The sequence below is a fragment of the Aricia agestis genome, chromosome 9 (genome assembly GCF_905147365.1).
Source record: "Aricia agestis chromosome 9, ilAriAges1.1, whole genome shotgun sequence".
In the NCBI taxonomy this organism is placed as follows: Eukaryota; Metazoa; Arthropoda; class Insecta; order Lepidoptera; family Lycaenidae; genus Aricia; species Aricia agestis.
This window is the reverse complement of record NC_056414.1, coordinates 1,738,028-1,765,253: the sequence shown is the minus strand read 5'-3', so window position 1 is coordinate 1,765,253 and position 27,226 is coordinate 1,738,028. Positions and strand designations below refer to the sequence as shown.

At 36.8% G+C, this 27,226-nt stretch overlaps 3 protein-coding genes and 1 long non-coding RNA gene across 8 annotated transcripts in view; 2 read left to right on the top strand and 2 right to left on the bottom strand.

Moving 5' to 3' along the window:
- Positions 1–13,777, bottom strand: part of LOC121730347 (COP9 signalosome complex subunit 2) — a 35,839-nt gene extending 22,062 nt beyond the window's left edge. For 2 of the 3 annotated variants that reach the window (XR_006036099.1, XM_042119353.1), the window contains exons 1-6: positions 2,248–2,421; positions 1,977–2,171; positions 1,628–1,753; positions 820–987; positions 395–569; positions 74–212 (exon numbers count right to left, since the gene is read on the bottom strand). Coding sequence is in view for 2 of the 3 variants with exons in the window: in XM_042119353.1 (XP_041975287.1) it covers positions 74–212; positions 395–569; positions 820–987; positions 1,628–1,753; positions 1,977–2,171; positions 2,248–2,301 (857 nt within the window). In the remaining variant the exon portion in view is untranslated. Of the gene's footprint in view, positions 1–73; positions 213–394; positions 570–819; positions 988–1,627; positions 1,754–1,976; positions 2,172–2,247; positions 2,422–13,767 lie in introns of those variants that run through there. The other variant, XM_042119354.1, reaches the window with a different exon arrangement.
- Positions 95–6,197, top strand: LOC121730349 (ribonucleoside-diphosphate reductase subunit M2). 2 transcript variants are annotated; one of them, XM_042119358.1, is made up of 6 exons: positions 95–103; positions 4,250–4,421; positions 4,570–4,805; positions 5,113–5,341; positions 5,458–5,676; positions 5,884–6,197. In XM_042119358.1, the coding sequence occupies exons 2-6, from the start codon at positions 4,257–4,259 to the stop codon at positions 6,034–6,036; spliced, it is 1,002 nt and encodes a 333-aa protein (XP_041975292.1). In that variant the 5' UTR covers positions 95–103; positions 4,250–4,256; the 3' UTR covers positions 6,037–6,197. The 2 variants fall into 2 exon arrangements, with proteins under 2 accessions (XP_041975292.1, XP_041975291.1); XM_042119357.1 differs by lacking the exon at positions 95–103 and adding an exon at positions 3,935–4,112 and having other exon boundaries at positions 4,203–4,421.
- LOC121730354 lies at positions 2,249–24,538 on the top strand. Its single transcript, XR_006036100.1, has 3 exons — positions 2,249–2,326; positions 8,175–8,184; positions 24,527–24,538. It is a non-coding gene; the product is annotated as an uncharacterized LOC121730354 (long non-coding RNA).
- Positions 7,362–27,226, bottom strand: LOC121730344 (dolichyl-diphosphooligosaccharide--protein glycosyltransferase subunit 2). 2 transcript variants are annotated; one of them, XM_042119350.1, is made up of 10 exons: positions 27,062–27,226; positions 26,495–26,676; positions 25,617–25,885; positions 25,023–25,184; positions 14,039–14,186; positions 13,200–13,636; positions 12,291–12,438; positions 11,401–11,554; positions 10,364–10,598; positions 7,362–7,651 (listed from the first exon to the last, which is right to left on the bottom strand). In XM_042119350.1, the coding sequence occupies exons 1-10, from the start codon at positions 27,072–27,074 to the stop codon at positions 7,393–7,395; spliced, it is 2,007 nt and encodes a 668-aa protein (XP_041975284.1). In that variant the 5' UTR covers positions 27,075–27,226; the 3' UTR covers positions 7,362–7,392. The 2 variants fall into 2 exon arrangements, with proteins under 2 accessions (XP_041975284.1, XP_041975285.1); XM_042119351.1 differs by having other exon boundaries at positions 10,392–10,598; positions 27,062–27,225.

Below are 27,226 nucleotides of genomic sequence, written 5' to 3'. Positions count from 1 at the left end.
AGAGATTTGTTTAAAAAAATAATTTTAAAAAGTAAATGCAAAATTCAAATGAAAGTTTAAAAAAAATACTCACATATTGGCTAATACTAAATATTTCAAACAAGTTGTTCTTCTTGGGCTACCGGACTCATCATAATTCTTGAAAGCCTCAAAGAAGTCTGTGTGCGCCTTTTCAAACTCACCCTCACGCAGGTGCATTTTGCCACCACATTCTAAAATTAAATAAATAAAAAAAATTTGTTATATTTCATTAATGAGATGAAAGGGAAAATCAAATTAACAATTTAGCCCTCCTGTGAAAGTTAATTCTCTCTGGTGAAAAAAAAAAATGGAATTGTTTTACATGTATTTTTTGTATTTCAAGTTTGAGTAAAATGATTTTTTTATACAATACCTCTAATAACACCCATGATGAGTGGATGTGGTATAGCAGACTTGATATGCAGAGACTGTTCATACAGGGCCTTCAATTTCTTGTTGTTTTTCTGTGCTGTGTACATTTGAATTTCCAGAGCATATATCTCAAGTAACTGTGTTCCTTTCTTCAAGTCATCTTCACCATCATCAGTCTACAATAAAGAGGCATGCTATTACTTCAGACCAAATAGATATCACTGGGAGAATTTATATGAAGAAGATCCGAGGCCAGTTTCTATGAATACAGTGTACAATGTAGCTAACACTACCTACATTAAAAAACCACAAACTGACATGTAACATTTTAAAATAAAGGATAGTTGTATAGTTAACACAAAGAGTAGTAACATGCCCAGTTTATGGTTTATAAGCAAGAAGTTATAAAAGCAAATAAAATTGTACCTGGCAACTCTGATGTAGTTGTTTCAATATCTTGGCTAGTTTATTGAAGTCCCCTCTGTCGTAATACAGTTTACCAAGTTTGGTGTTTGTTTTGAACCACAGCCTATCATTTTTGGCATCTTTCAATGCTTCTAAAGTTGTCTCATAAAAATCTTGAAGTAATTCCATCTGAAAAAATGTGTAATAAAATAAAAGATGTTATTTTATTTTATTAATTGTTTTGTCGTAATATACAACTAAATTATTTAATGTGATCATAATTAATATATTATTTTAAAATATCTTTAGTTTAAAAAAAAAGTCTTTAGTTTTAGGCTTTCGTAAAAAAAAAGAAATAATAATAATACTCCCCACACCGGTTTCGGAGATGGTGGCCAGTTTCATTGAAAGCAGGCCTGTTACGCAGGAGTAATTTTATGGTGCCCAAGTGTGTGCGCAGTACACAAGAGCACTCTCTATTCCTTTCACTCTCATAACCCAGTGGGACAGAGGACCGACACGACTGGCAAGAGATCATGCACAGGACCTTTACCATCCGACGCATGGATCATCTTAGTTGTCAGAAAATCAGGTGATCAACCTGCATCATCCTAACCAAACTTGGAAATAATATGTTTCCAACACAATTATTATCGAACCCACAACCACCGAGTAAAGAGCCATGCTCTAAACCACTAGACCACAGAGGCATTATAAAAAACACAAATAGAAATATTGTTTATTATAAACAATGAAGGTAACAATGTTATGCTAAATACACTAGGGACTAGGGAATTTTTACTAATGTTGAATATTGAAAGATACTTACATTTCTAGAAGTTGATATATAATCAAGGATTGAGTTGATAGACTTCTCTGAATGATTTCTAGTTACAGCACTTTTTATATATGTAAGTAATTGTTTGTATCGGACCATCATTTCAGTGAAGTTACTCTGAAAAATACTTTAGTATAAAACATGCAAAAGGAAACTAAAAGTTTGAAACACTAAGGCGAAAAGCTTTTTAGGCCTATGGTGTTGGTGCACTAAACTTGGTCATTATTCTTGAACAACTTCATCACATTTACTCTAAATCATTTACAAAAAATGTTATTGTATCCTCAGAAATTTTACATTAAATCTTCACATTTAAATACATAATTGACACAATCATTACCAATTTAAAATTAATTTTTATCATTTGCTTGAGAGCTTTGAAGCCCCATTCTCCCTTGTCGCCGCCTTCCAACTCGAGAACCTTTTGGAAGCTGTGCAAAGCGGCGGTGGGTTCGTCCTCTTTCAATGCTTTACTATTGTAGTACTGGTTCTCGAGATCTACATCGGGCTCCGAATTACTATCCTCGGAATACTCCTGCAAGTGTTTGTATTGTTATGTTTTTGATATAAAACAAGTAAATTGAATAGGTTGTTTTCATTTTTTGTCTTACCAAACCATAATCTTCCTCCTCCTCGCACATGTAGTCATCGTCGTTTTCAGACATTCTACTTTGTATTATTTAATAAACCGTAATTAGACCACTGTTTACCTAATGAAAAATAGTAGCAAAATTTACTACAACTATTTTCTTCTTCAACTATTTTTTATCCATGAACAGCCAAATTGCAAAATTGGCAAACGCCAAACTGACAGTTGGAACTGTCAAAGTCACATATTTTTTTTTATGGTTTACGAATTTTATAAATGACATGAAATAATTTGCCATAAACACAACCGTACATATTACCGTAACAGCGTACGTATTATACAACCTACAGGTACATATTATTGTATATGTACCTGTTTCTTATGCCAATGTTTGCCATATATGCCCGGGCCGCACCTGCATAGTGCTTCGTACTTAATTAAATTGATACCATTATCGTCCAATGATGGTATCGTCTCATAATGCCGCGGCCGCATATGCGTAGTGCTTCGCGCTAAAACCGATACTATTGGACGATCTGCGTGTATCGTCCAATAGACAATAGTATCGTATGAGTCATACTTCATAGCACGAAGCTTCGGACGATAGGTACGCAGGTGCGGCCGGGCCGTTGAGATAATAGGCAATTTAGCACGAAGCTTCAGCCTTCAGGCATTAGACGATAGACGCATGTGCGGCCGCGGCATTAGACGATGGTGACACACAGTGATGCCAGATTGGGGGGAATCCCCCCAAATTTGGGGGTTTTTTTAGGTGATGGGGGGAAAATTGGGGGGAACAATTTTTTGGGGGGATTGTTGGAGGAAAAAATCTGGGAACAGACGGCAAAATCTAAGTACTATGGGCCCGTTTTTACCCTTTGGTTACGACTTACGGAACCATAAAAATGATCAAGGAGCTCGCGAAGATGCTGATTCTATAAAGATTGGACGCTATTGCAGAAATAGTGTACATTCATCGTATCCATTTGTGAAATTCCCATTTATAATGAACAAAATTTTTCTTTTATAATTTGTGGGGGGATTTTTCTTGAAATCCCGAATTTTGGGGGGATTTCGGGGAACACTTGGGGAGAAACCGAGTTGGCCGTCTGGCAACACTGGTGACACAGAGTACTTTATTAGATGGCGTAGTGTCAACTCAATACTGTCAATGTCTATCAAGTAATTTTTGATTGGTTGATTTTTAGCCAATAGCGTGACACAAATAGAAATTGTTTTTTGGCGGTATAATAATTACAGAAATTATTGTAAATATAATGTGAGTTTTACATGAACTTTGCTTTTGTCACTTACCTAATAAAATTTTCTTACTTTAGACGATATCCTGATACAAAATTATTAATTTAAATACAGATTTGGCAGTAAATAATTTTGCCCGCCTTTTTTTGATCTATCATTTCATTGGTCTACATTTCAATGTTTACAATATACATGAGTGTATTCCGCGTCCGAAATGATGTTTAAAATATAAATAACATTACTAAATAATTATTTTAATCGTTCATATTTTTTAAAGTTGTGATTTTTAAACCAATAACATTAATTTTTCGAAACAGTGACTCTTTACTTTTAATTTTTCACATATATTTTTTTAATTTTCTTTTGCTTGTCAAGCACTGCTTTATGTTTCAGAATACAACCAATTTTCCCGCCATTTGACAGTATTTAAAAAAGTACCTATCTATTTCCCCATGAGTTGTGTTTTGTGAATCGTGACGGTAATACGCAATAAACGTATTTTACAATATATTTTTTATATATTTTTGATTTAAAACTTCTGAAAGTGTTTATTAAGTAATAAAAACCATGTCTGCCGTAAACAATAAGGAAAATCTTCCCAATGGTATTAACAACATGCACTTGAAGGTTAGTGACTAATTGCTATCTAGCTCCTTTTTATAAGTGCTGATAAATATCGGTCCTTAATTGCAAAGTTACATTTATAAACTTTTACAGTCTCCAGTTAAAAACGTCCTCGCTGTTAGAGAAGATAACGTTCCTAGCGATAAAATGGACGTGGAAAAAACGGGAGAATTCGACCCTCAACTTGAACCCCTTCTGAGGGAAAATCCCCGCCGCTTTGTGATCTTCCCAATCCAATACCCAGATATTTGGGAAATGTACAAAAAGGCTGAAGCTTCGTTTTGGACCGTCGAAGAAGTTGATTTATCAAAGGTACCGTACTATTAATTATCTAGTGCATTGACCTGCACACCTATCTATGTATTTAACCTATTTATTATTTAACCTTCTGTTTTATATGATTTATGAAATATTGTTTATTTTGCTTTATTACATTGTAATCTATTTTCCTTTTCTATAGGATTTCTCAGACTGGGAAAGTCTCAAAGATTGCGAGAGGCATTTCATCAAGCATGTTTTGGCTTTCTTTGCTGCATCAGACGGTATAGTTAACGAAAATCTGGTGGAGAGATTCTCTCAAGAAGTACAAGTCACCGAAGCCAGATGCTTCTATGGATTCCAAATAGCCATCGAAAATGTGCATTCTGAAATGTATTCCTTACTCATTGACACATACATCAGGGATCCCAAGGAAAGGTAAGTGTCATAACAAGATGTTTCTTTTTAAGTATAGGTCTACCAGGATCTGATGGCAAAAAGTGAGAAAAGAAATTGACTAGCAATACCAGGGTAATTGGAATAAAATATTTTGATCCTTTTTTTTCCTTACAGTGGATGAATAAAAATTTATCCAATTATCAAGGATATTTTTTGAAAATTTGCCATCAGATTCTGGTAGACCAATAAATTAAAAATAAAGTTACATTTTTATTTGTGTCAAGATGTTGTGCAATAATTTGCATCAGTATGGTAATTACACAGTACATGAAATGTTCTATTACAGAGATTTCTTGTTCAATGCCGTTGAAACCCTGCCCTGTGTAAAGAAGAAGGCAGACTGGGCCCTGCAGTGGATAGCCAGCAAGACAGCTACATTCGGTGAACGCATTGTAGCTTTTGCTGCAGTTGAGGGTATATTCTTCTCCGGCAGTTTTGCATCCATATTCTGGCTAAAGAAGAGAGGGTTGATGCCTGGACTGACTTTCAGTAATGAATTAATATCGAGAGATGAGGTATGTTAACTAAGTTATTCATCTAATCTTCATTATTTTGTAACTTATTTTTGTTATGTTTAGAAATGTTAAATATGAATGAATGCACCAAATTTACAACTAATTTAATATTCCAGGGCCTCCACACTGACTTTGCTTGTCTCATGTTCAAACACTTAGTACAGAAGCCCAGTAAAGAGCATGTGTTGAGGATTATCAAGGACGCTGTGGTTATTGAGCAGGAGTTCCTCACGGATGCATTGCCTGTGAGGCTGCTGGGCATGAACTGCGAGCTTATGTCTCAATACATTGAGTTTGTGGCTGACAGGCTGCTAGTCGAACTTATTGGAGAGAAGGTATGTGTAATATTCATGCTTCTGTACTCTGATATTTCATTGTAGATATTATGCCTAAGTAGCTTTCTAGCATGGTTTCATAATTTCTTTTGTCATAGCTACCTTTGTTTCTAATTTTGAGGACCTCGTTTTTTCTTGGTCACTTTTCCTCTAATTTGTAGCAATATTTGAGTATTCTTTTATTAATTGTACTTAATTTCTTTTCAGTTCTACAACACAAAGAATCCATTTGACTTCATGAACCTGATATCACTGGAAGGTAAAACAAATTTCTTTGAGAAGAAAGTTGGAGAGTACCAAAGGTTAGGAGTTATGGCAGACCCTATTGACAATGTATTTACGTTAGATGCTGAGTTTTAGATGTACCTGTAGTAATAATTTATCCAGTATTAAAAATAACCCTAGTGATGCGCTTGGGTAAAAAGTGCAAGTCCACAAACAGTGTCACTCCTCTTATAAGATCAGTAAAATATAAAATTGGTTCTGTAAAGCCAGGAGCTTAGGAAAAGGAAACTTTACATGGGAAGATATTATTAGGAACACTTATATAGCAAGACTCGCTAAACCTAAATAAGTTAGGTTTTTTAGCAAATAAACATAAATCAAGTTTTGGTTATTGATACTAGACCCAACTGTTTGTATAAGGCTGCCTTCACATTACGTCGCAAGCAGTGCGGCAGCAGCTCTGCAGCCGCACTGCTTGCGACGTAATGAAGGCGCTCTAAATAGAATTTGTTACTTAATTTAGATGTAGACCAGTGACTAACAGCTGAAAAGTTCAGTGGTTCTTGAAAGCTTTCATATCTTTAAGACTTAGCAAGTTTCATGATACTTGTTTCTGTAGTTTAATTAAGATTATTTATTAAGTTAAATATGAACAAGAAATGCTTCACTTTTTGTAAAGTGTGATAATTCTCTAAATAGTGTGTAAGATTTTTCCATTTGTGATAAATAATAATATAATAAAGTTTAAATCGTAAGAGATTTTGTTTTTTATTTGGTAAGCTTTAGAATTAGATAATCTACATTCTAGTCACTAGTTCCTAATATCCTTGAAGTCATAGTTTAATAACCTGTAATCTGGCTGGACAAACGCGGGCGATGGCCGATGACGTCATGGCATTTTTTAGTATAGTTCTTGCAATCTACGAGCGCGCGTAGCCTTTTATAGTTGTATTTGTGAATAGACATTTTCGTTAGTGTGCGTACCTGACGGAGCAGTCAGTAGCGAGCGAGCCTTGTACGCGTGTATAGATATGGTCACTCACACAACTAAGGGCGCTGCGCACTCGTAGATTGCAAGAACTATACTAAATACTAATGTCTCCATACTTCATTATTTGTAGTGCAGTTTATTACCATATAGTTATATCATACCTTATATGGAGATGTTTACAAGTTTTTCTACCAAAACTATTGAAATAGATTAGAAACTGTCGACGACCGTCCAGTACAGGATTCGCCAGTTACCTTATAAAATAATATTGTATTTTAGCTCTACATAATATATCCTGATTCCAGAATTATTAATTTTACATAAAAAAAACTACTCTTGTTTCACAACTGGGCAAATTAAAAGTTTTCTAGGCTGGTCACAGGCGTCATCCTCCATCGTCTGATATCCAGTCTGTGGTGAGCTTCCAACATAATAAATAATAATATACACTACAATAAAAAAATGCAAATACTTAAAAAACATTTATTCACAATGTTTTCTTATTCTATAAATGCCAGCTTATCTAAATTTTGTGACTCAAAATAACTTAGCTGAATAAAAAACAGGTTTATAATCAAATTATATTCTATTCTTTTTTTTAATAATAGTTTTTTTATTGCTTGCGCGCCTTGTCGCTGGCCAGGCGGCGCAACAGCCGGTGGCCGGACAGGAAGGTGAGCGCGGCGAGCGGCAGCAACAGTCGCAGCGTGCTGAACATGTCCAGCTGCACCCACAGCAGCCCGTACAGACCCAGGGACGCTGAAACGCAATGAGATATAGCCTATAACTTAGGGTTTTCTGAAAAAGTTTTGCAGGGAACTAGATCAATGGATTTCTTAAAAACTCGATCTTTTAAATATCGTTGTTAATCATTTTATAAGTATGTATAACTAGATGTCCCGCGCGGCTTCGCCCGCGTAAATTAGGAATTTTAGGAAACCGTACATTTTCCCATAAAAAATAGCTTATGTCCCTACTCCCTTCACTTGGTCTACTCTATATCTGTGCTTAATATTGCCATAAAAATTGCTTCAGTAGTTCGTAATTTCTAATAGTTCCCTCGTTTTTCCCACATTTTCCTGAGTTTCTTCGGTCGTATTAGTCTTAGCCTATAGTCTTACTCGATAAATGAGCTATCTAACACTGAAATAAGTTTTTAAATCGGACATATAGTTCCTGAGATTAACGCGTTCAAGCAAACATACTCTTCAGGTTTATAATATTAGGTAGGTATAGATTTTTTTTAATTATCGCTTGACAAACTCGAGTCTCGATCTAAAAGACTATGAAAAGTATCAATAACATAATTAATAATATGGTAGTGATGATGATGATATTGATGATGAATGTAATTTGCATAGTAGCATATTATGCTTTCCGTCTTAAAACAACGCCGAAACTCCCAAACTTGTATCTATAAAGAATCAGGAGTTCTCTCAGCACCTTCCGAACCACGGTATACCAGGTATACCTCGGTGCAAAATCTTACTTGTTGGTAGCATATGCTTAGAATACTTCTCACGAAACCGAAGTCACCACATATTTCCCTATAAATTTTGAGGAGTTCCCTCGATTACTTATGGATCCTTCATCAGATCACCACTTTGGTGAATATAATACCAAATTGAGATGATTCATGATACCCTATACGAGGGCTGCTATTTATGTATCCGGAATTAAAAAAAGAAACAAACATATATCATTTAATATGGTTTTATTGCTTTTCAAAATATTCGCCGCGATGATCGACACACTTTTGCATACGCTGGAACCAATTTTCATAGCACTTTTTCCATTCTGATTGAGGTATCTCCAAAACGTGCATTTTGAACGCATCAACAGCCTCTTCGTGGCTCGAAAAACGTTGACCACGTAATTTGTTCTTCGCGTATGGAAATAAAAAGAAATCGTTAGGTGCCAAATCAGGGCTGTACGGCGGATGACCAGTCAATTCGATCTTTTGACCCTCCAAAAACTAAGTTGTTTCAGCTGAGGTGTGACAGCTAGCATTGTCGTGATGTAATATGATTCTGCGTTGTCGGTTGTCCTTTCTTATTTCTTCAAAGACTTCTGGTAAACAAATGGTCGTATACCATTCAGAATTAACCGTTTTACGATTCTCTAATGGCACTGTAGCCACATGTCCATTAATTCCAAAAAAACAGGCGACCATTTGCTTCAAAGTACTTTTTGCACGAGTAACTTTTGTTGGTTTCGGCTCATCTTGGAACACCTACACCGTTGACTGTTGTTTAGTTTCGGGGTCATATGCATAGATCCAAGATTCATCACCTGTGTAGATATTATAAACGGCTTTTGACGTACCACGGTTGTATTTTTTTATCATTTTTTTGCACCAATCGACACGAGCCCGTTTTTGATCGATTGTCAAGTTGTGCGGAATCCAACGCGAACATATTTTTTTTACAGCCAAATGTTCGTGTAATATCTTATGTATGCTCGTCATACTTATGCCTAAGGACGCCTCTATCTCGCGATATGTAACATGACGATCACGCATTATTAGTTCCCGCACAGCATCTATATTTTGTGGGACAACAGCTGTTTTTGGGCGACCTTCTTTATTTTCATCCGTGAGCATAGACCGCCCACGATTAAACTCACTGTACCAGTGATAAACAGTGGTTTTTGATGGTGCTTCATCTCCAAAAGTTGCGGTGAGTTGAATAAAGCACTGTTGTTGATTTAGCCCACGCCGAAAATCGTAGTAAATCATTGCACGAAAATGTTCACGCGTTAAATCCATGGCAAATGAAGACACGCAATTTTCAAAATGACGCCACAATGGAAAAATAATTGACAGTCACATGAAACAAAATGTATTCTTCAACCAAAGAGTTCTATTTTCAAATGTTGTAATTACTTTTTAAATATTGTTCTTGTAAGTGGCCAGTTCCGGATACATAAATAGCAGCCCTCGTATACCAAAAGAAAAATTTTGACAATCGGTTAACAAACGGCGGAGTAATCGTTGAACATAAGAAAACGAACATAACACCTCCCCTATTTTGAAAGTCGGTTAAAATTGTAGCCTATGTGTTATTCTGATGTATAAGCTATATTATTGTAAAGTTTCATTAAAATCCGTTTAGAAGTTTTTGCGTGAAAGAGTAACAAACATCCATACATCTATACATCCACACATCCACACATCTATACATTCCTACATCCAAACAAACTTTCGCCTTTATAATATTAGTAGGATATAGATATGTGATCTCTTTATGAATAGTATCTAGCGGAGATGCGGGAGAGCAGCGCGGTTTTAATACAATACATACATAATAATAATATAGTATGTGTAGTAACTGTAGAGCACAAAGAGAGGAGAGTTGCGTAAAAGGTATACATACAGTGATAAACCCCTTGTAGCGCAGCTGTGATCCATACATCAGCCAGAGCGGCACACGACAGCAGAATACAGAGCGAGATACAAAATCGTCGTAATACCTGCTAGAGCGAGACAAAAACGTAATACCTGCAAGAGCGAGATGGAAGAGCGGCGCGGCGAGGTGAGCGGGCGCAGCGCGGAAGTTGGCGCCGAGGGAAGCCCACATCACCAGCAGCAGCAGCAGCGGCGCCGCGCACGCCAGAGCGAACACGTCCGACACCGCACGAGGGGGACGCGCCTCGGGCTCGCGGAACTGGTGAGCGATCACTGGCAGAGGGCCGCGGATGGGGGACTCTGCAATAAAGAGATTAACGTAAGAAAAAATAAGCAATTAGCATCTAGTAGATAGTAGTTGTCTATGGTAGTTCTGGAGTGGAGTCCGAAATATACTTTATAATAGAATAACGTTTAGTTATGTAAGCTGTAAGTAAATAAAACCTGAAGCTGAATAATTTTATATAATATCACACTATAAAGTATAACACTAACGAAACACCTAGAGACTGCAGTGTCAAACACGTTTGAAATACATATTTTTACGCGTAAATATGTCTGCTAATGTCGTTATAATTTTATTAGTAAAACTACCAGCTGACACTTCTGATGATGAGGACGAAAACGATAATTCGTGTGCCATAAAATTAATTCTTGTGTGCCAATACTGTTTACTGAGCAGTGGCGGAAATCTCAACTTATTGATACCTGCAGGGCGATTCATGATATCTGTTTGACTCCGAAACTTTACCGTGGGTTCATTGGTCAATGGCTAGCGAGGCGAGCGTTTATTGGATGCTGTGCGATGAAATTTCCGAATTCAAGTCGAATTGCGCGTCGTGAATCAGGGCCCTGATCGAGCAGCAACATTATGCTGGCTTCTCACGGCGCGTAATATCACGAGCCGCACCGCGCCAGCTCGCGGCACGCGCCGTGTGAAGGGGGTGGCTCGAGGTGGCGCGGACTGACTCGAGCAGCCGCGTCCAATCCGATTGAAGTCGGTAACTTCAAAGGCGCAACTCGGCGCGACAATTTAGACTTTGCATCGCTCTCCTGAAAAGTTGTTGTTTTTCACATCCGACATTCTTAATAGTCTACATACCTGAGGCGGGTGCGGACGGCGCGGGCAGGTTGAGGTACACGTGCCCCAGCGGCCAGGCGAGCGGCGCGGCGGCGGCGCCGTCAGCCACTAGCAGCGTCACCGTGAACGCGCCCGACGACGCGCCGCGCAAGTGCGATGATAGACCGCCCACGTTCTGTCAAATATATACTTATACTTGTTATGTCTCTCTCTTAGAAATTAGAATGGCCATAGATAGACCGCAAGTTGCAGTCGGGACCGACTGCTCTAGAGCGGTCGCGTTGAAGAACCGACCGCTCAAAAAGTACTCGAGCAGTCCGTGTATTGCGGATATGGATTTAGTATTAAAACTGCACCGTGCGGCAACTGCATTTTGCAGTCGGTTTCGACTGCAAAATGCGGGCCGTCAATAGCCGGCCTTAGGGACTATCATGCATTTTTAAACACTGCTAGAGCTCAATACACTTTGCGGCATAGAGCGGTATAGCGAGTCACACGGCTTAGCAGGGCTAGCATAACAACAGTAGCATTGGGAAAGAATCGACATACTGACTGATGTTATCGACAAATTGGGGGATTTCCATTGTCTAACTGTCACTTTGTCTATTCTTCCATAGAAAGAAACCGTTTCTATGGTGACCATGCCACGCCTGCAGATTAAAGTTACTTGTTTCATTTCATTTATGAAGGCATCATGTCTTGTTAGTTTAAAAATAAAATGATTTAGGCCCACTTTTGTCGGTTTGAGTTAGCAATTATAGTTCTAATCGTTTGTATATCATGCTTTCTCTTTCATAAACTCAAAGAAAAGATCCTACAGACTCTCAGATTATATTTTTTTACCAACAATAATAATTATAGCACACAGAATTAAAACATCAGTTCTAAAATTAAATTACTAAAACACTCACCAGCTCGACTTTGTACGCCTTATTGTTATCGGGCTCGGCAACAAAGATGGCCTCCTGCGAGTCGTCGGCGGGCGCCACACGCACGAACGCCTGCTGCACCACCACAGCCTTGTTCGCCTTGTCGCGGACCGTGAACTTTAGGGACACCCTGTAGATGTAACATTAATATACAATTCGGTTTCCGCGTTACCAGTCTCTTGGTCGAGAAGTCTAGAGAAATTTTATGAACTAACACTTTCAAAATTGAAGCTTTAGCTCCAACTTCACCAACGTCTAAAGTGTTAACAGCTTGTTAAAATGTATTTTCTTTCATTCATAAGAAAAACGAGAGGTAACTCGAGCTAACTGAGCTAACGACTTAAATTTAAGTCGTTGGCGAAATTGGGGCTTAGCTTTAAGGGCCAATGCTAAAACTTGCGCGGGCGCACGCTCGCGTGTGTATAATGAAAAATAGTATGGGCAGCGAAGGCGCGTGCGACGGAGCGCGGACGCGGGCGACGGACTGTCACACGCGCGGCGGACGGCGGGCACACGGCGTGGGCGCGGGCGCACGCTTTTCGCAATCGACGTTGTTTCCGTTGACGTCTTTTTGCCAAATAATACACAAGTAAATAGTCCATGGTAATCTAATGGACACAACTGTACACGCTCGAGATAAAAATAATATTAGCAGCGCTACATGAGAAGGGCGCACGCGACGGGTGCCCGCTCGCGGATTCTTGGCCCGCGGCGGTCTTCCGACGCGAGCGCCCGCGCCCGCGTCCGCCCGTGTTTTAGCATTGGCCCTCAAATTTAACATAAGTCGAAGTATACACGTCGTTTTAACTATAATTAAGACTCCTAATTTAAATTTTAAAATTTACACAGTATTTTTTATAAAGTATTACGAAATATCGAGTGGATACTTACTTTTGGAGGTGATCTGCTTGTAACTTCTCTGTGAGCTTGTTGGGGTACACTACATTAGTTATCTTGGGACTGGTTGTGCCATCCACATCCCCAATTCCAAATTCAACATTCGAAACTTGAATCTCTCCGAGCACAGCAATGTTGAAGTTGGCAGACTTAGTTCCTGCACTCAGTGAGATCTTGTAGAGGCCGTATTGTGACTTAATCTTACTGAGGTTCAGTACAAATGTGCCTGGTTCATTGGCCTTGGGAGTCAGGGGCTGCTTGGAGAGTACCACCACATCATCAGCCAGTCTGGTGCCTGATTGGGCAACAACTTCCTCTGGCTTCAAGTTTGGGATGGGCTTGCCGATAAGATTGGTGACAGAGAATTCAATTGAGTCTGATTCCGCTGTGATGTATTTCTTGCCCTTGATAACAATGCTGATTGGCGATGGCTGTAATGTAACAAAATGGAGTATTAAACAAACAAAAACATTACATTTTTTAAATTAGTACTTACATATTTTATTAAATCAGTATTGTAACACTATCTGGTGCTGTTACTTTACTGACATTAAAGTGAAATATTTTATTGACTTTATAAGGAAATCCGTAAAAAAATCATTCTCAATTTTTATTTCTTTGTCCACAAAAGTCGATTTTCATCCTTGCGTTGGTATGCAAAAGCTATAACCCTAGACAATCAATTTTATTGTGCAATATCCAATATTATTATCCTTCTAGGGTTGACATTGAACGCACCCGCTTTTCAATCTTATAGTCAAATAAATTGTTCAATAATATTGTTTATTGATATTGCACAATAAGATTTATCGTCTAGGGGCCACTAGAGTTACCTGTTCCTCTGCCAGCAGCAGCGCGGCCTCGAGCAGCAGGGCGGCGCCGCGGGGCGTGGTCACGGAGCGGCGCGACAGCAGGTACTCACTGAACTTGTATCGCTGCTCCTCACTCAACGGTGACACCTTCCTCTGACTTTTGTATGTTCTGTGGACAGAACCAGTGATTATATTATGCTTTATAACAAACACATCACCCTGTTAAGAGATAGTGGTGGGCAGAGGTAATATAGAGAATCTGTAACCTATAGGGTGACACTTTCTTCTGACTCTTGTATGTTCTGTGGACAGAACCAGTGGCTATATGTTTGTTGTTAACAGACAAACACATCTGTTCCACAATAAGAGATGATTGTGGGTGGAGTTTATATAGACAATCTGTAACCTTTATATGAATAACAGGTAAGTACCAAATGTTTTTGGAATAAAATATTCCAAAGAAGAGTTGGGCTAAAATAAGATTAAAATTCTTCATTTTTTAACCGACTTCCAGAAAGGAGGAGGTTATAATATGTTTGGCTATGGATTTGTTTTTGTAGGTATGTTCAACAATAATTACTCTGCCGTTTGTGAACCAATTTTCAAAATTTTTGTTATGTTACATTGGATTTCACTCCAATTTAGTCTCCTTCAGGTACTTAGCACGGGGCCAGACTGACGTGGTGTGAAGCGTCCATAGAAATTATTATTATTATTATTATTTTCACAAAAGTCTGATGATGGGATCCATGAGTAATCGAGGGAACTGCTCAAAATTTATATGGGAACATATTATGGTGATTTTGTTTTTATGAGAAGTATCCTAAGCATATGTTACCAAAATGCAAGATTTTGCACCAAGGTATACTATGGTTCCGAAGATACTAAGAGAACTCCGGATTCTTTATACATACAAGTTTGGGGGTTTATACGCTGTTTTAAGAACTGAAAGAATATGCTACTATACAAATTACATTCATCATCATCATCATTACCACGTCGGGGTCACCAGTGTCACATGGTTGTATATGGATACAATATGTCGCCACAACAACATAATTATACCATCACGTTATGTCCTTTTTTATTAAAATCGCTATGAAAAGTACCAATAACTTTTCATAGCGATTTTAATAAAAATATAATGTTGTTTCAAAATAAATGATTCAAGTTCTAAGCGACTTATGTACCACAAAATTCAACCTTAACTCCAGAGCGTAAGGCACATTATTTGACAATGCTACTGAGATTCGTAATAGAAATAAGAAACAATTACATATTTTATGAGTAAAAAATACTTTGTACTTTAATGAATTTTTATTTATTTACACGATTTTGCTCCTCCGAAGCCGGCGTCCACGATAACGTGACGTCCAGAATTATAAAAGGGCAATATCAAACACAAATATTTTAGTAATAAAATAGTTCTTTTATAACAAACAAAACAACGAGAAGTCAAAATTCAGGACCTAGTTGAGAATCACAGTGCACAGTAATTGCTTAGGCCAGCTCCTCTTTGTTTTGACTCCGTGATCGCAACTCCGTCCGTGTCAGTCCGCGCTTCAAATAAGACGTTTTTATGCTCAAGTGCAATCTCGTGAAACTCGCGAGATCTCAGTTTTGTTGTATTAGGTTTCACTCCAATTTGGTACCATGTTCATTTTTGTTTGAGATCAATCTCGCCAAAAAAGGCCGAGATCTCGCGAGAACGAGATTGCATTCCCTAGCAGCGACGTAGAGGCGCCTGACATTGCTTGGACGTTACCACGGTAACGCCGCGATGGCTTCCCAGTGAGTTATAGCACTTATTGACGGACTGGCGATAGCGGACAACCACTGGCTATAATATGATATTTACTTCTATTTCCTTTGAAGGTGTGCAAGGTGCAGAATGCAAGTGCATTGCCGCTGTCGATCCTGGCGACACAGGAGATACAGTGGTGGGAATGTGTGGTGGGCCAAAGCCCGTTAAAAAAAAAATGCGCATTATTAATTTGGGAGAACTTTTCCAATACATCAACACTACTTTTATAAAGAGGAAAGATTTGATTGTTTGTTTGTTTTGAATAGGCTCCGAAACTACTGGACCGATTTGAAAGATTATTTTACCATTGGAATCCTACATTAATTCTGCTGAATATAGGCTAAATTTTATTTTGGAAAAAAATAGGGTTTCGTAAGATATTTGGGATTTTCGGACGCAAGGTGTAAAAATCAACCAGAAATGTTACTTTTTTCGCGTACGCTGCCTAAACTATAAAAGATAGAACCATAAAATGTTCTAAGTAATTGTAGATCTTTTAAATATCTACAAAAAAGTCCAAGATACACTATACCTATCTATGTTGAGTGAGGCACAATAACCATTTTCTTATTAAAAAATCTTGAAATGTTTTTGGACTACATTTAAATGCCTTTATTTTACTCATGGCATTAATTTTTATCAAAATAAATTATTTCATTACTAAGTACAGTTAATGTAGATAATATTTGGTCTTTGAATGATTAAAATTGGACGTTTGGTTTTAATGTTATGGCGAAATTAAAATATTACGATTTCTGCTGCACGTTGCGAATTGGGCGTCGTCAAGGCGCGCCGCTCGGGTGTGTTCGCCCGGAGAGTCCACGTAAATATTAATTATTATTACCTCGATCATGGGAATCGCAGACACAATAGATTTATAATAGAATAGTTATGCGACAGCCGGGTGCCGCTTCATTGATGGGATAATATTATAGTGCTTCATTAATTCATTACGTTTTGAATGACTATTATTTTTGATTGCTATTGTAAGGTTCAAGTTTTTGATTAAATTAAATAGAATAAATGATGTAAAATGTAAAATGTTTAAATAAAATACTTAAATAAGTAAATAAAATATTTACACATTTATGGAATTATCAAAATATATTTTAGTTAATTATTTGATCATAAAGAGAAACGGATGTTCATAATATTATTTTATACTAACGCTAGTCGAAAGTCAATAACGGTGGTTAGTTTAATATTTAATTTTATAAATATTTTAATGTTAAAAATAAATACTAGAAATTATTTAAATATATATAAATATTACAAACAATTAAAATAAGACTTAAAATTAAAAGCGGAAGCTATTTAAATTGCGCACTAGCGCCACAAGCGGAACTCACACTTTACCCGCCTAAATTATTAAAAGTAGAGAGGGAACTGGGGGACTGGAAGGTTTTTTTCAGCCTCCAGGACAGTTGGTGGAGATCCTTCTTAGAGGATAGTCCATAGCAGTAAAGTGTGAGCTCGATGCTTGAGCTATAAAATATAACTATAATTACTGTGAGAAAGTAATTGAAATAGTTAGAGAGGAAAGTGTTGAAAAGTATTCAGTGTTATAAACGTGATTGTGTTAAGTTATTTGAATGAGTGATTGGAGAATTAATGTAATAAACAAAGTGATCGTAGAGTTTGAGTTTTATTTTAACAATAAGTGTACAGTGTTGTTTTACAAATCAGAAAGTGGGGATCGACACTGTTACGGATTATGGATGGGCAACACCGTGCGAGTAAAAGTCGCAATCTTGTGACTCCAACCAGGAGCTTCGATCAACGTGAAAGCTATGATGGCACGGGTCACATGCGAAGTCGCAGTCCCATCCTTCAGTGTTATCCGGTGCGCATTCGCGCCAGTGTTTCTGAACGCCCACGAAATAGTGGCCAACATCGAAGCCATACACGAGTGCGGTCAAGATCTCGCACACACTCGAGGTCACGCAGCCGCATGCGCTCACGATCACACAGCCGCATGCGCTCACGATCACACAGCAGCATGCGCTCGCAGCCACGCAATCGCAGTAGCAGCCACAGCAACTGGCACATGCGGGAACAAGAACTTGAGGCAGAGCGGAGACGCATTCGGCGCTTGGAATTAGATTTGCAAAAAGAACGCGAAGAAGTTCACAGGCGTGGCAGCAACCGAAGCAATCGTTATAGAGCAAGGCGAGACGGCGAGAGAAGGCGACACGGCGAGCCATCAACCAGCAGAAGGTCACCTCAAAGGTCACGTAGCCCTGTTTTTAGTAGTAAAGACATATTTAATTTGATACAGTCTCTTAAAAATGGTTTTTCGTCCCAACCAACTGCACAGGGTGAACAGAATCATAGTAATAGACGTATAGATTATCAAAACATTGTCCCTGAGTTTGATCCCTCTATTAAAAATCAGCGTATAGATATTTGGTTAAAAAAAGTAAATGAATGTGCCTCTGTGTATGGATGGGACGAAACCACTACTATTCACTTTGCAATGCAAAAATTACGGGGACTGGCTAAGGTTTGGGTTGCAAGTTTAGATACCATGTTATATTCTTGGTCTGAGTGGCAAAATTTGCTTATAAGTAATTTTCCTTGTGAACTAAATTATGGCCAGTCTCTGGAAGATATGCTTAGGCGTCGAAGTAGATATGGTGAACCAATCGAAGTTTATTTCTATGAAAAACTAGCTTTGCTTAATCAATGCGATATTCGTGGAAAGCGGGCCGTGGATTATATTATCCATGGTATAAATGATAAAATTATAAAATCTAGTTGCGTTGCTCTGCAATGTTCAGAACCTAATCAATTGCTTAAATTTCTATTAAGTAACAAAGAGACGATGAATTCGCAAATTGTCCCAGCCAGGAATAGAAGTACTGTCGGTGCCGTAAGTGATAATGGTCAAAATAGTAAGCCTAATAGAAAAACAATTCAAAATTCAATATTCTGTTTTAACTGTAAGGACAAGGGTCATTTTTTCGCACAGTGCCCAAAGACATTATTAGTTTGCAAAGGCTGTAATAAAATAGGACACACAATTGAAACATGTTTTAAAGACAAAAATTCTAACTCGATAGATTCTATTAAAAAGACCATGCGAATTGCTAGTTCAAATGAAAGTACTAAATTTGTAAAGCAGGTAAAGATCAACGATGTTACGTTGGAAGGTTTTGTTGATCTAGGTAGTGAAGTCACTCTAATTAAAGAATCCGCGTCAAAAGGATTAGGACTCTCTCATAATGGACAATCGACAGCGATGATAGGTTTCGGAAATACTATAGTCCAGTCATTAGGTACGGTTACGGTTGATATGACAATAGATGATGTGAGCGCTTTAGTTGGATGTAGGGTAGTTAAATACGAATATTTAGAGAAACCATTGTTGATAGGCCAATCTTTTTCTGAACAACCGCATGTAGTTATTTACAAAGACGCCACGAGACTAAATTTTTTAACTGTAGACTCTATACTACCGGCAAATGATGAGTGTACTGACACTGACGAGTCATTGATTAAAGTAAAAGTAAAAAGAAGTGTGCCGCTTCACGGAGTTGCGAATATTAATGCCTATACTGGGACAAACTTCACTGGTGACATATTATTAACCACTAAGCTGATAGGAAAACCCAATGCACAATATATTGTATATGGCGGTGTATATAGTGTAACTAATGGAAATTTAAATGTAACAATAATGCCATGTTCAATACCAACCATATTTGTAGAAAATTTTATATTTGCTCGCGCTCAAAAAGTAGATATTGTTAATCGAGTTACTTCAACTGACGTGTCGGCTGATTTCGATAAATCTCTTTCACATATTGATAAAAGCCAAGTAAAATTAGGAGAAAACGTTTCAGAATATGATAAGAATCGGCTTTATGACTTACTTGACCGGTACGTAACTTGTTTTGCAAATGATATGGCGAGTTTAGGTTGCACGACTACTACAGAGATGGTAATCGAGTTGAATAACAAGCAACCTGTCGTGTATAGGCCCTACAGGCTGTCTCATCATGAACGCGATAATGTAAGGCAAATGGTAAAAGACATGTTAGATGCAGGTATAGTCAGGGAGTCCGTGTCTAGTTATGCGAGTCCAATCATTTTAGTTAGAAAAAAAGATGGCACTACAAGGATGTGCGTGGACTACAGGAAATTAAATTCTATTACGATTAAAGAGCGCTATCCTATGCCACTCATTGACGACGAAATTGCTAGGTTAACCGGCCAGGCGTGGTTCATCACACTGGATCTAATGTCTGGATATTATCAGGTACCAATTGCTGAACCATCTAAGCATCTAACTGCGTTTGTCACGCCCGACGGCCAGTACGAGTTTAATCGAATGCCGTTTGGTCTGGCAAACGCACCGGCTGTTTTCCAGAGGATGATGAACCGTGTTTTGGGTTCGGCTCGTTTTGATAAAGCGACAGTATATATCGATGACGTATTGATATTTGGACGGGACGCTAGCCAGTGTTTAGATAATTTAGAATTAGTATTGCAGTTATTAAAGGAAGCAAATCTAAAATTAAACTTATGTAAATGTAGTTTTTTGAAAAATAAAATTGATTATCTCGGATACGAAATAAGTTCGGACGGAGTACGCCCTGGCGAAACAAAAATAAAATGTGTGAGTGATTTCCCTTGTCCAGACAATGTTCATGGGGTCCGCCAATTTCTTGGTCTTGTTAGCTATTTTAGAAAATTTATCGAGGGTTTTGCGATGATAGCGTATCCACTAACTAAACTTTTAAAAAAAGATACCTGCTGGTCATGGGGTGAAGAACAAACCAATGCATTTATGGCTTTGAAAGAGCGACTAACAGTACGACCGGTATTAGCTATATTTGATCCGTCAGCAGAAACCGAGGTTCACGCGGACGCAAGTAGAATAGGCATTGGTGGCATTCTAATGCAGCGTGTTTCGGAAAAGGAGTTCTTTAGGCCCGTCGCATATTTTAGTAGGCAGACAGCACCAGAGGAGAAAAATTTTCATTCATATGAGTTGGAGACTCTGGCTGTTGTCTGCTCTCTCAAAAAGTTTAGAGTTTTTCTACTCGGTAAACCGTTTAAAATAGTAACCGACTGTAGCGCGCTACGGTCAACGTTCCAAAAGCGTGATTTAGTACCAAGAATAGCGCGTTGGTGGCTAACTCTGCAAGAATTTGACTGTTCCATCGAATATAGGGCAGGTAAAAAGATGTCACATGTTGATGCTCTTTCTAGGAATCCGGTTGAAGTTTCTGTAGGTTGTGATACTGAACCCTTGCCAATTGTTTTGTCAATAAGCGATCAAGATTGGCTTCTCACTCTGCAGTTAGGAGACTCAGAATTGCGAAGGATTAGGGATATCCTGAATTCTAAATTAGATGACAAAGGACTAGAATACATAAAAAATAATTATGTTATACAAGATAATAAGCTATTCAGGTACATAAATGGTAATAAATCTGATATTCGTTGGGTGGTACCTAAGGGTGCGAGATGGCAATTATGCAGGATGAATCATGACGATATAGGTCATGTAGGTTTTGAAAAAACTATAGATAGAATCAAAAGTAAATATTGGTTTGCTAAAATGAAACGGTTTGTTAAGAAATATGTAAGTGCTTGCATAGAGTGCGCTTATGCTAAAAAGTCCTCAAATAGTCGCGAAGGCCTTTTACACCCTATAGAGAAAATTGGAAAGCCTTTCCACACCCTGCATATTGACCATCTCGGGCCCTTCGTCAGGTCTAAACGAGGTCACACCCACCTACTAGTAATTATAGATTCATTTACAAAATTTATTTTTATAAGACCAGTCCGCAATACGAATACACAAAACGTTGTAAGAGTTTTAGAAGGAATTTTCGACACGTTTAGATCCCCAGAGCGTATAGTAAGTGATAGAGGTAGCTGTTTTACATCTAATACTTTTAAAAAGTTTTGTCAAAATAGAGGTATTAAGCATGTATTGAATGCGGTAGCGTGTCCTCGTTCAAATGGTCAAGTAGAGCGCTACAATCGGACCATTCTTGATTCATTAACTGCACAAAATTTAAAACACAATGAAAGAGATTGGGATAATCAATTGGGTAAAATACAGTGGGGACTAAATAATACTATCCAGAAATCCACAGGTAGAGCTCCATCCGAGGTTATGTTTGGCACATTAATGGTTAGCGAGGTAAACCCAATTTTGAATGAAATAACTGACGAAACTCGAGAAACGGTAGACATAGAAACATTACGAGATAAAGTTAAAGAAAATATTAATAAAGCCCAGGCAATACAAAAAAAGAATTATGATAAGGGTAGACGACCGGCGCGCGTCTACAATAAAGGCGATCTTGTCAAAATAGTTAAAACTGCATTTAATAACAGTGGCAAAAGTACTAAACTCATGCCAGTTTATGAGGGACCGTATAGAGTAGCCAAGGTCCTAGGTAACGATCGTTATAAACTGGCACCAATACCAGGTTTTGAAGGCATGAAAAAAAAGCGTAAAACAACCGTTGCTGCTGATAGGATGCAACCATGGATTCATTTGTCTGCTTTACAAATCGATGAGAATAACGATAACGACGATGATGATATAGATGTCAATATAGACGATTGTGATTAATTTTTATTTTTCTTATATTCTATTTAAATATATTGGTTCACCAAATCTATTTAGTGTGGAAATGTATGAATACTTGTATTTTTTTTAAGTAAATTTAAAGTGTCTGAATTTTCTAGATAAAGTAAATAAGTAGTACTCAGAGTGAATTTTGTGAGTGCAAAATAAGGTATTCGAAGTGAAGTTTTGAGTGAAATTTAAGATAATCAGAGTGAAGTTTCTGAATAAGATCTAAGATACTCAGAGTGAAGTTTCTGAGAGTAATTTAAGATACTCAGAGTGAAGTTTCTGAGAGTAATTTAATAAGTTACTCAGAGTGAAGTTTCTGAGAGTATAATATTAAGACACTCAGAGTGAAGTTTTCTGAGACTAATTTAAGATACTCAGAGTGAAGGGTCTGAGATTAATTTAAGGAATTCGGAACAGTCTTATTTAATTTATAATTTTAAGTGCTCAGAGTGAAGTTTCTAAAAATAAATACTACAGGAATAAATTATCTACGTGTAATTAATTAAAGTATGAGCAACTATTTATAAATGAAAAATAAATTCAATATATAGATAGAGTTAATTTAAAATATACTAAATTGTACTTTTGTTTTTTTTTTACTGATTTTATGTCAATAATAATAATTGTTACTTGGCCAAGTGTAAGGTTTCACCAGATGTGTGTGTGTGGGGACCACACACATGTCAGGATGGACGAGTGTAAGGTTCAAGTTTTTGATTAAATTAAATAGAATAAATGATGTAAAATGTAAAATGTTTAAATAAAATACTTAAATAAGTAAATAAAATATTTACACATTTATGGAATTATCAAAATATATTTTAGTTAATTATTTGATCATAAAGAGAAACGGATGTTCATAATATTATTTTATACTAACGCTAGTCGAAAGTCAATAACGGTGGTTAGTTTAATATTTAATTTTATAAATATTTTAATGTTAAAAATAAATACTAGAAATTATTTAAATATATATAAATATTACAAACAATTAAAATAAGACTTAAAATTAAAAGCGGAAGCTATTTAAATTGCGCACTAGCGCCACAAGCGGAACTCACACTTTACCCGCCTAAATTATTAAAAGTAGAGAGGGAACTGGGGGACTGGAAGGTTTTTTTCAGCCTCCAGGACAGTTGGTGGAGATCCTTCTTAGAGGATAGTCCATAGCAGTAAAGTGTGAGCTCGATGCTTGAGCTATAAAATATAACTATAATTACTGTGAGAAAGTAATTGAAATAGTTAGAGAGGAAAGTGTTGAAAAGTATTCAGTGTTATAAACGTGATTGTGTTAAGTTATTTGAATGAGTGATTGGAGAATTAATGTAATAAACAAAGTGATCGTAGAGTTTGAGTTTTATTTTAACAATAAGTGTACAGTGTTGTTTTACACTATTATAATTAATTTCTATACCTAACTATAAATCTCCAACTAGCTCATATACCGAGGATACCGATGATTCCGACTGATCCGCCAATCCCATTTAACCGGCTTCAATCTCCGGTAAAAATATCTTTCGCATTTCGCATTAACAGGTCCCAAGGTCAGACTTTCAAATTAGTAGGTATCGATCTACGAAAATAATGTTTTACTCATGGTCAACAAATCAACTATACATTGGCCTATCCCGAGTTGGAGCTGCTGATAATCAATTTATTTTGCTGCCACAAAATAAAACTACATCAAATATTGTTTACAGGGAAGCTTTAACCCAAATTTAATGGAATATTTTACGCATGCAGGTAAGCATAAAATAATAAAGCATAAAACTACAAAAAAAACATAAAATACTTTAAACAAAAAAAATACATTTATAAATTGCAAAATAGTATAAATAATAGTATCTTCTGTAGATATAAGGATAAATTAATCAAACATAACACTTAAAATATAAAAAAATACAATAAAAATGTGTAAGTATAATAATGGGCATTGTCCAAAAAAAATTACATGCACTTTTTATATTTTTTTTAGTTAAAATAGGGTATTTTAAGAATATAAATTAAATAATTTTGAAATTCATTGGCTAGTTTTTTCTCAATAAATTTTTAAAGTTTCGCTCTGACGTCATCATCGGCGGCCAATAATTGACCTCTGCAGTATGTTATTTTCCTTTCAATCTTATTTATAATGGCTGGTTCGTCAAATGCAAGTTCTCATTATGTGAAAGCTGATACGAGAAGCCAAAAGTTCGAAACGTAATGTTGGTCGAATTTATTGCTAATTTAACGCCATTGAAGGTTAAACATATTTGTTCAAAAATATAAGTAACTAATGGGTTTTTTTTTCGTTTATATACAGAAAAACGATCACTGACCTTATTCCTCGAAATGTTTTTGTAATGAGCAAAATTAAAAAAAAAAATGGACAATCCCCATTATAATATAGTAGTTACTGGCTAAATAGTGTAAACCATTTTTATGTTCTGCTTAACATAAAGATTGACTAAGAAATAAAGATTGAAAAAAATTATTAAAAATCAATGTCCACCCTTGCGAAGTCGGGGCAGGCCGCTAGTCAGATAATAAAACCAGTATATAAATCATCTGACATGTAAATATTATTATTGAATGTACTGTTTCTTACTCTAGCATACCTGATGATAGTGCTAAGGAGGAGTGATGTGGCAGGAAGTCCACCTTCAAAGTGCAGGGCTCTTGAGTCACTCTCATCAGCTGCAAGCAATGCCCCCTCAGCATGGGAAACCGTCCATGTCCCACATCCCATGTGCTCACAGAGACCAAACACATAGCCATAGCTAAAATAAAAAATGAAATCTGAATGCTGACAAACAAATCTTAGCTAAGACAACTGACGAGTAGTAAACAAAATATTTTGTGTCGACCTTTAGGTCCATGTTCATTATAAGTGATTGAAACAGAAATTTAATTGAATTAATGAATTGATTGAAATCCAGGAAAGTTGATTAATGAATATTTATCACCACAACCATCTTCTTCTTCAGAGATTTCAGGTGTGATTTGTAGATGAAATAATCAATCAACCAAGTATTGCTCTTAACCCATCAATCCCCAAACGGCAGCCGACTGCCGCATAACAATTGAAAATCTATTCTGTCTGCGATACCCACGATAGAGATGCTACAACTGCTACACTTACAATATAAAGGCAATACAGAGTACTTGTAATGTCCTTATGACTTAAGTCATAAAACTAAACCTTTACATACTTAGCTGGGGAATCATCTTTCTTCAAAAGCTGAATCAGGTTCTTCAGTGCATCTTCTTTGTCATAAATAGTACCTTTGCCGAGAGCTTTCATCGAATACACTGCATGGTATAATTCTGGTATTGTAGCATCAGCTTTGTCCAACACCTGGTTTGCAGCACCCATTACATCTGGTTTTAGCGAGTTTTGACAGCCAGACAGAGCTGCGGCATTTGTGAGGTAGAATACTTGTTCAATGTTCTTCAGATCATATTTGGCATTTTTGATATCCTGAAAAACAAAAATGCAATGATTATATTTAATATTTCTATGGAATAGGCATGATGACTAATTTTTTTTCTTATTGGTAATTGAAAGACCCTTAAAAAATAGAAACATCACTGAAAGAATGACTCTGATAGCTTAAAAATCCACCAAGATATGACAATTCAAACATCTCATAAAATAGACCAGCCCGAAACGCTCCATACAAAGTGCTACAAAAGACTGACGTCACTCTTTCGTAGTTTGTACGCATCGGGAGAGAACTTTGTTTGATAGGTATATTAAATATTGCGTTTATGAAAGTGGTTTCTTAACAAAAGTAGCTTTTAATTGCATAAGTTATCGAATGGTATACAAATATTAAGAAATTTAATCGAAAAAAAATTCGACTTGATTATCCAACTTTGAAGGCGCATAGCAAAAAAAATACAAATGCTATCGAACTGAAATTTTGGGAGCAATTTCGGAAGAAATCGCGGTAAAAAATAAGTTTTTACCGCGATTTCTATATTTTATTAACAAAATTCGCTAATCTTTGACCTTGTCATCATCCCTATTATAATCATTAATGTTTTCAACACATTTCACTCAAAACAAAGGTTTATTTATACATACCTCACAGATATCAGGGATTTTGGCATTCAGCTGTTTTAATCCTTTTACAGAGAAATAGATTGAGCCAATGTCTTTGCTTTTTAATCCATCTTCCAATATTGTTTGCAAACGCTTAGTGTCTATTGTTCCTTGTAATATAGCATAACTTGAGACTATGCATAGAGCTACTAGGGTGGCTAACTCTGCAATAAATAGTTAATTAGCATCATAAAAGAACAGGCTTCGATTGTCTTGGAATGTTTATAATAATATACAGAAGATTCGCCACATACGACGTTTTATACATGTTTCTGATAGCAAGGGTAAACAATATAACCTCTCAAAAGCTCTTAGCACCGGACGCCGGCACATCGAAAATGGATAACTGACGTGGCCTTACACGACCGTAATGTTTTGTGCATTTATTTAATAAAATAAGCTTATGATACTGTATTAACACTTTGATCAGGTTCGTATTATATGTCAAATACATTGAAGAAGTGTTAAATTCGTCGACAACATTGATAAAAGGCCTAGCTATAGGAAAACTTAATCTTGGTATAGGGAACACAATAAACACAACAGTACCTCGTAAATACATTTTCACAGCTGTGAAAACATAAATAACTTGAGTGACAATTTAATTTTATATGAAATTCTTTGTTACTTCTTAATTATTTCATATAATAAGCGTAAATTGCCGGTTTGTATCCACCCGAAATATCGAAAAATCACAATATGACAACCAGCCAT

Excerpts from the sequence above, each read along its gene's own strand:
- LOC121730349 (XM_042119357.1), top strand. The coding sequence starts at position 4,053 with ATGTCTGCCGTAAACAATAAGGAAAATCTTCCCAATGGTATTAACAAC. Across the intron at positions 4,113-4,202 it reads TTAACAACATGCACTTGAAG|TCTCCAGTTAAAAACGTCCT; the intron begins GTTAGTGACTAA and ends AAACTTTTACAG. Across the intron at positions 5,342-5,457 it reads AATTAATATCGAGAGATGAG|GGCCTCCACACTGACTTTGC; the intron begins GTATGTTAACTA and ends TTAATATTCCAG.
- LOC121730344 (XM_042119350.1), bottom strand. Across the intron at positions 13,637-14,038 it reads TGCTGCTGGCAGAGGAACAG|CCATCGCCAATCAGCATTGT; the intron begins GTAACTCTAGTG and ends GTTACATTACAG. Across the intron at positions 12,439-13,199 it reads CAAGCAGATCACCTCCAAAA|GGTGTCCCTAAAGTTCACGG; the intron begins GTAAGTATCCAC and ends TTACATCTACAG.